General features: G+C 44.5%; 1 protein-coding gene across 4 annotated transcripts in view; it reads right to left on the bottom strand.

Moving 5' to 3' along the window:
- LOC123516556 (limbic system-associated membrane protein-like) overlaps positions 1-4,230 on the bottom strand; it is a 117,095-nt gene extending 112,865 nt beyond the window's left edge. For all 4 annotated transcript variants that reach the window (XM_045276038.1, XM_045276041.1, XM_045276039.1 and 1 more), the window contains exon 1: positions 3,615-4,230. In XM_045276038.1, coding sequence (XP_045131973.1) covers positions 3,615-3,684 — 70 coding nt within the window. In that variant the 5' untranslated portion in view covers positions 3,685-4,230. The remainder of the gene's footprint in view (positions 1-3,614) is intronic.
- Between the last annotated feature and the right edge of the window lie 3,464 nt (positions 4,231-7,694).

Raw genomic sequence — 7,694 nt, 5'->3', positions numbered from 1 at the left:
GCCGTCCTTGTTTTAGCCCCGTGCCTCCCGCAAAGCAAAGGATAATAATGACAATAAAAAGGACAGAGAGTGCACGTAACAAAGGGAAGGAGAATAAATAATAAAGAACAATAGGAGAAGTAAAAACGTGACCATACAATACAAGGAAGAATGAAGAGGTAAGTAAGATGATGATTGGAGAGAGAGAGAGAGAGAGAGAGAGAGAGAGAGAGAGAGAGAGAGAGAGAGAGAGAGAGAGAGAGAGAGAGAGAGAGAGAGAGAGAGAGAGATGAAGTAAGAGGATAAGAAAGATAAGAAGAAAGGAATAATGAGAGGAAGGGAGGATAATGATAAATGAAATCTCTCTCTCTGTCTGTCTCTCTCTCTCTCTCTCTCTCTCTCTCTCTCTCTCTCTCTCTGTCTGTCTGTCTGTCTGTCTGTCTGTCTGTCTGTCTCTGTCTGTCTGGCTGTCTGGCTGTCTGTCTGTCTGTCTGGCTGTCTGTCTATATATCTATCTATCTATCTCTCTCTCTCTCTCTCTCTCTCTCTCTCTCTCTCTGTACTAGTAAAACGATTAAGCTTGTGTGTGTGTGTGTGTGTGTGTGTGTGTGTGTGTGTGTGTGTGTGTGTGTGTGTGTGTGTGTGTGTGTGTGTTCAAAGCGAGGCCCGTCAGTCCAATATGAATAAGTGACACAACATTCATTACTGCAACTCAAAACTTCAAGATCCAACAATGCAAAGTAACTCAATGATTACCAGATATTTTCTTTATTTCTTTCCAGTGAGGGATGCTGGCCTAGTTGAATAGTGTCGGAGAAGAAAGACTCTAATTTTTCTCTTCTTTTTGTATATACAGAATAATACAAAGGATAAAAAAGGCAACTGGATTAGATAGATTGGTTTCGATATTTTGACACGATACTTCCTTCCTGAAATAATTCGGATGGTGGAAAGTAGTGGAAGCAAAAAAGGCGGAGAGTTCCAGAGTGTGCCGTTGGAAGGGGTGAAACATTGATGAGCACGCTGATCAGACTAAGCGCCGTATATAGAAATGCTTCACTCTCTCTCTCTCAATCTCTCACCGCGACTATTTTTAAAGACTACAGCGACGATTAGCCGAGTTCTAAAGTGTGTATTTGTCCCTTTGATAATGCAGAAAACTTGATCAATACGTTACAGGAATCACAGAAACATCCTTAAAAACTCGTGTCACTTTACCTAGAGCCCTTTGAAAATCGTGAAGCTTGGGAGCGGAAATGTTTTGAATTATGGTGCTAATTCATGCGTGTGGTTTGACTGAGCTTCGGCGCCACAAGAATCAAGTCATACAGTGGCACATAACTGAAAGGTTAGCCCATTCAGTACAATAACGTGTCTTCATATTAATCCTACTTATTATTTAGTGATTTTACGGAGCTTTAGAAACTTATGTGGAAATGAAAATAGTGAAGACTGGCCATTAATCTCCTGACATCAACACACACACTCCCTAATGTCAATAAGATGGTCTAATCGTACACAAATCTCAGGGTAAAAATGTGTCTCAGTTTTAAAGGTGCTAAAATTTCAAAAGTATTAAAAAAAAGGGATCATTCCAGAAATAGAAACGCAGGTAAAATGGAAGAAACGACGTGGGAATAAACTATGACTGCGATATTTTGTGTTTTTCTTTTCTTTTCCTCTTTTTTTGTACCCTTCGTCATCCTCCTCGACAGACAAAAAATACAAAAAGAAATACAAATAGAAAAGTATTCGACGCTTGATGATAAAATAAAAGAGATAGCTGAATATCAGAGATGCATTTTTTCAGACCTTCAAAATAAGGATTCACATTCTACCTGAAAGACAACACGTACTAACATTAAAATATACAAGAAAAAGAAAAACCAAGAGAGAGAGAGAGAGAGAGAGAGAGAGAGAGAGAGAGAGAGAGAGAGAGAGAGAGAGAGAGAGAGAGAGAGAGAGAGAGAGAGAGAGAGAGAGAGAGAGAGAGAGAGAGAGAGAGAGAGAGAGAGAGAGAGAGAGAGGATGAATAAGAAAGAAACACATAAAATAGTAAGGAGAGAAACAACACAACACCAACAACACAATTTTTACAAACTCGCCCAAAAATGACCAGCTTGTCACTCGCGAAATTCCATAAAAATTCGCCCACAATACCAGCAAAACTCGCCAAAATACCAGCTTGTTACTCGATAATTCCACAAAACTCGCAAAAATACCAGCATGTCACTCGCAAAATTTCCACAAAACCCGCTCAAAAAACAGCTTGTCACTCGCAAAATTCCAGAAAACTCGCCAAAATACCAGCTTGTCACTCGCTAATCCCACAAAAACTCTCCCAAAATAGCTTGTCACTCGCAAAATTCTACAAAACTCGTTCAAAAAATCAGCTTATCACTCGTTAATTCAAAACTCGCCAGGGGTATCGGTACTTCACTCGCTAATCCTACGAAACTCGCCCCGCCAAGGACAGACGCTTAATTCTGCTGATTTTTCTTCTTAACCACCATATGTCAGGCGCGGACACGGCCGTCAGGAGCCCGTCGGGATCTCCTGAAGTTCTTATTCAACTTTTGACAACTCAGCGATGAGGAGAAGAGAGAGAGAGAGAGAGAGAGAGAGAGAGAGAGAGAGAGAGAGAGAGAGAGAGAGAGAGAGAGAGAGAGAGAGAGAGAGAGAGAGAGAGAGAGAGAGAGAGAGAGAGAGAGAGAGAGAGAGAGAGAGAGAGAGAGAGAGAGAGAATAGCCAGATGACCACCTAAAAATGATAAAATAAATTACTTTTTTATTAAACTTATTAAATAAAACTGTATCTTTTTTGCAATAATAAAGAAAAATGATCAACGAGAGCAAAAAAATAATAAAGAAATGAAAAAAAAAGCACCGTTCGTGTTTAGAGGTGTTCCACAGTCATAATACATGGCAGAGGTGGTGGTAGTAGTGGTGGTGGTGGTGGTGGTGATGGTGGTGGCGGTGGTGGTGGTGCTGCTTCTGATGTTGGTGGTGCTGGTGGTGGTAGTGGTGGTGGTGGTGATAGTGGTGGTGGTGGTAGTCGTGGTGGTGGTGGTGGTGGTGGTAATCAGTCTTTCAGTCGGTCAATCAGTCAACCACGTATTCCCTTAATCATTCAGTCAATTAGCCATTAAATCAGTCAGTAAATGAGTCATTCTCTCACAACTTATTTACTCAGTCGTTCTATCAGTCAGTCTGTCGTGCAGTCAGTCAGTCAGCCAGTCAGTCAATCAGTCAGTCAGTCATTCACTCATTCAGTCGGCCAATCAGTCAGCCAGTCAGTCAATCGGTCAGTCATTCAGTCAAATAGTCATTCGGTCACTCAATCGATCAGCCAGCCAGTCAGTCAGTCAGTCAGTCAGTCAGTCAGTCAGTCAGTCAGTCAGTCAGTCAGTCAGTCAGTCAGTCATTCAGTCAGTCAGATAGTCAGCCAGTCAATCAGTCAGTCAGTCAGTAAGTCAGCAGTGCCAGTGGCGGAGGTAGCAAAGCGGGTCGTTGTTTGATCTAGTGATACAAAAGCCCGAAAAAATCAGCTGAAGGACGGCTAGGTAAGATTTAATTAAGGGCCTGAAACACCTGGGCGAGGGGAAGGAAGGCAGGGTGGACTGACGGCACACTCACCTGAGGCGCAGGGACGCACGTGACCGCCAGCCAGCAGACCCAGGAGCAGCAGCAGAACGCGGATCTTCATGGCTGGGGCGGCGGTGACGGGCGGGGATGAGTGAAGAAGTGAAGAAAATCCGTGGAATTCTGACACGTCTCTCTTGGTGATTGTACAAAAAATTCCCCCTCTCCCTTTTTACCCTTTCTCTCCTGAGGGCGTGGCGGAAGGAGGGGAAGGTGTGGAGGGTGTGGCGTCTCAGTGATCACAGTGTTCTCAGGTTACATTGGAGCGCTGTGACTCCCATTACCACCTGTGTTTGCGCCGCCGATCGCTTGCCTGGCCTTGTCTCTTACTGGTTTAGTGTTCCGTGCCGTGAGCTCAAGGTTGATGACGACTTGGCTTGCTATAGAAGGCCGGCGCTCAGTTCCCTTTGAGACACGAGGTCGGTCTTTGGTTCCCTGCGTCGTAAGTAGAAAGTTTCGGCTGAATCAGAGACTTTTTCCAAGTGGGTCTTTATTTCCACGAGTCTCTCAGCACTTCATTCCCGCGGAGGAGGGAAGGAGAAGGCAGAAAGAGAGTCAGAGAGAGAGAGAGAGAGAGAGAGAGAGAGAGAGAGAGAGAGAGAGAGAGAGAGAGAGAGAGAGAGAGAGAGAGAGAGAGAGAGAGAGAGAGAGAGAGAGAGAGAGAGAGAGAGAGAGAGAGAGAGAGAGAGAGAGAGAGAGAGAGAGAGAGAGAGAGAGAGAGAGAGAGAGAGAGAGAGAGAGAGAGAGAGAGAGAGAAAAGCTAATTAAGTACTTGGTATTCGGGAGAGGCTTTGGTGGTGAGCAAATCTTGTCAAATCAAAGACGCTCACTCGAGTGGCATTCACGAGTGGCGAAACTTTCTTTCATCTCTCTTTATTTTCTTTCTCTCCTCGATCTCCAACGAGCGTCTGCTTCACTCCTTTTCTCCAGCTATTCGTGGTGCACTCTTCTCACCGCACGTGTTTGTCGCTGCACTGTCTCTCCGCCAAACACTACTTACCACTCGCGATTCTCTTTCCCTTTCACAAAATTCCCTTTTAACTTTATCTATTCTCTTTTCACTTTACATTTACGATTTCCACGATAAGCGCACCACTCCTCTGGGTCTTACTATTTCAAGGTGCAAGTTTAAAAACCACACTCCCATGTTCCTTGCTTCACAGGCCGCAGCAGACGAGGGCCGCAGCGGAGGCACGGAAAGGCTGAGGAAGGGAGAGAGACAGAGAGAGAGAAGAGCAGGGGTACAGGTGGCTCTGCTGGATGTGTTCCTCGTCGCCGGGGGCCGTAGGGGAACACTCAGGAGGAAGGAGACGGGGGACGCTCTGAAAAGAGACGAGATGAGATTAATTAACTTTGAAACTTAAAAGACTCTCGGTTTGTAAGTGGCGTCTAATTTTCCCCTACGAGGATTACATAGCGTTGGTTGACTTGAGAGAAGGGAGGGAGAAGGGAGGGAAGGGGAGGGAGGGAATTGGGAGAGGGTGGGAAGGGAAGGAGGGAGGTGGGGAGGAAGTGAGGGACAGAGAGGGGAAAGGAAGGAAAGATGTGCTTCGTTATCGACTGTGTGAAGTGTGTGTGTGTGTGTGTGTGTGTGTGTGTGTGTGTGTGTGTGTGTGTGTGTGTGTGTGTGTGTGTGTGTGTGTGTGTGTGTGTGTGTGTGTGTGTGTGTGTGTGTGTGTGTGTGTGTGTGTGTGTGTGTGTGTGTGTGTGTGTGTGCACAAGTTAGTTATGTGAGTAAAAATGATGGAGAGAAAGAAAGTGTGGTGAAAGATATTAGGTTCGTAAGAGAAAGAGGAGAGACGAGGGAAGGGAAGGGAAGGAAGGGAAGGGAAGGGAAGGGAAAAGAAGGGAAGGGAAGGGAAGTGAAGGGAAAGGAAGGGAAGGGAAGGGAAGGGAAGGGAAAGAAAGGGAATGGAAGGGAATGGGAAAGGAAGGAAAGGAAAGGAAAGGCAATGAGATGAGGAGCAAAGAAAGGAGAGGAAAGAATTAAAAATAGAAAAGAAGAACAGAATAGGAGAAAACAGAAAACAGTAGGACGACAGCTATGACAGGAAAAGATAAAACAGAAAATGAAAAATACTGGAAATGAAAGACAGAACGCATGCTAGATTGATAAAGAGAGAAGCGGCGAGGTGAGAGAAAGAGGATTAATGCAAAAGTCACAAAAATATGGGAATAGAAAGGGAGATGACGAAGGAATAATGGAGGAAGATTGGAATTAAGTACAGAAGCTTTCTCACCACTGTGTCTCCTGAGCGTATTAATATTTCACTCCTTATCCCTTCAGACCTTCCTCCTCTCTCACTCTCCTCTTACTCCTCTTGCTCCCCTCACTCCTCCTCCTCCTCCTCTCAACACCACCCAAAATATATCTTCTCTGATTTATTACTGTCGTTGTTACTTTCATTGTCATTACTTTCTCGGCAGTTTTTTTTATTTTATTTATACATTCGGGCTTTTTCATGGGAATTTATGGGTTAATGGGGGTACTTTTTTGGGGTACCTCCTATCTCAAAGCCCACCCGCTTAGAAACCCTTGCCCCGAGTGAGGACGCCCAACATACACTCGGACCGTGGACAGGATTCGAACCCATGCGCTTGGAGACACCTGGGACCTCAAAGCGCGCATGGTTCCACTGTACCACGCTGGCCCCGGGTCTTTAAGTAATAACTCGAGAAACATCTTTTTCATACACATGTTAAAAATGATCATTCTTACTCCTCCTCCTCCTCCTCCTCCTCCTCCTCCTGCTCCTCCTCTCAACACCACGCAACATATATCTTCTCTGATCTAGCGTACCCGTTCACTCTCCTCTATCACTAGCTCCATGACCTCCATACGATCTCACCCATGAAAAGTCGAAGGAAAAGGTTAAATTATAGCTTCAGCTCTCTAGTGGATACAATGAAAACTTACCAAACCATCACGTAAATTATCTTTCATTTTCATAGTCCTTTCTTTTTCCTGTGTGTATATTCCAGAAGAGGTAAATTAATGTTTTATTTTTATTTTTCTTATTTATTTATATTTTCAAGTTACTGGTCCTCGCTGGTGTTCCTCGCACTTACATACAGAAAGGGAAACTGAAAAATGGCACGCAACTCAACACTCATTCATTTTAGCCTAACGTTACACCTGTTAGATTAAATTTAAACGTGCAGATAAGAAAGAATCGCTCTATAATGTTTCGGACAGAGCGTCGTACATTTCGTTATCTATTATTTAATTTCATTTAGGCAAATTTTCCTTCCCTTACCTTTAACCCCTTTCAGTACCAGGACGCATTTTTATCATGAATATTTAGTGTGATTACACGATTTTATTTACATTACAAAGGGTCTATGGACGTCAGAAGATCAATAGTATGAGTCTTCACTATTTTAATACCCCCACATAAGTTTCTGAAGATGTATAAAAATCACCAAATAGTAAGCAGAATGAATAGTGAAACGCGTCATGGTACTGAAGGGGGCTAGTCTAACTCCAAACTAGACTATTGAGTTCCACAGCCTGATCGTGTCAATGCTCGTTATTTCGTCAAGTTTACATATGCCAGCCCCGATGTTCGCCTCGTCCCCCTCCAGCGTTAAACCTTCCCATCACGCGCCGCCCTCCCCATGGCAGCCCTCCTGGGAACACGTGGAACTTAATCTTCTCTCTCTCATGTTGCCCACGTCTCCGTATCTTCCCATAAAGTGAAGCCCTCTCTCTCCCTCTCTCTCTCTCTCTCTCTCTCTCTCTCTCTCTCTCTCTCTCTCTCTCTCTCTCTCTCTCTCTCTCTCTCTCTCTCTCTCTCTCTCTCTCTCTCTCTCTCTCTCTCTCTCTCTCTCTCTCTCTCTCTCTCTCTCTCTGTTTGTCTCTGTCATTGTCTCTCTCTCTCTCTCTCTCTCTCTCTCTCTCTCTCTCTCTCTCTCTCTCTGTCTCTGTTTGTCATTGTCTCTCTCTCTCTCTCTCTCTCTCTCTCTCTCTCTCTCTCTCTCTCTCTCTCTCTCTCTCTCTCTCATAAATTTCCCAGTAACTTAGTGTCTTCGAGTCTCCTCAAAGTCCCCCAGGCAGAGTCTGAGCGCGAGGAT

This window comes from Portunus trituberculatus, chromosome 41 (assembly GCF_017591435.1).
Source record: "Portunus trituberculatus isolate SZX2019 chromosome 41, ASM1759143v1, whole genome shotgun sequence".
Classification (NCBI taxonomy): domain Eukaryota; kingdom Metazoa; phylum Arthropoda; class Malacostraca; order Decapoda; family Portunidae; genus Portunus; species Portunus trituberculatus.
The sequence above is the reverse complement of the archived record's forward strand: the minus strand, read 5'-3'. Positions and strand labels throughout refer to the sequence as shown.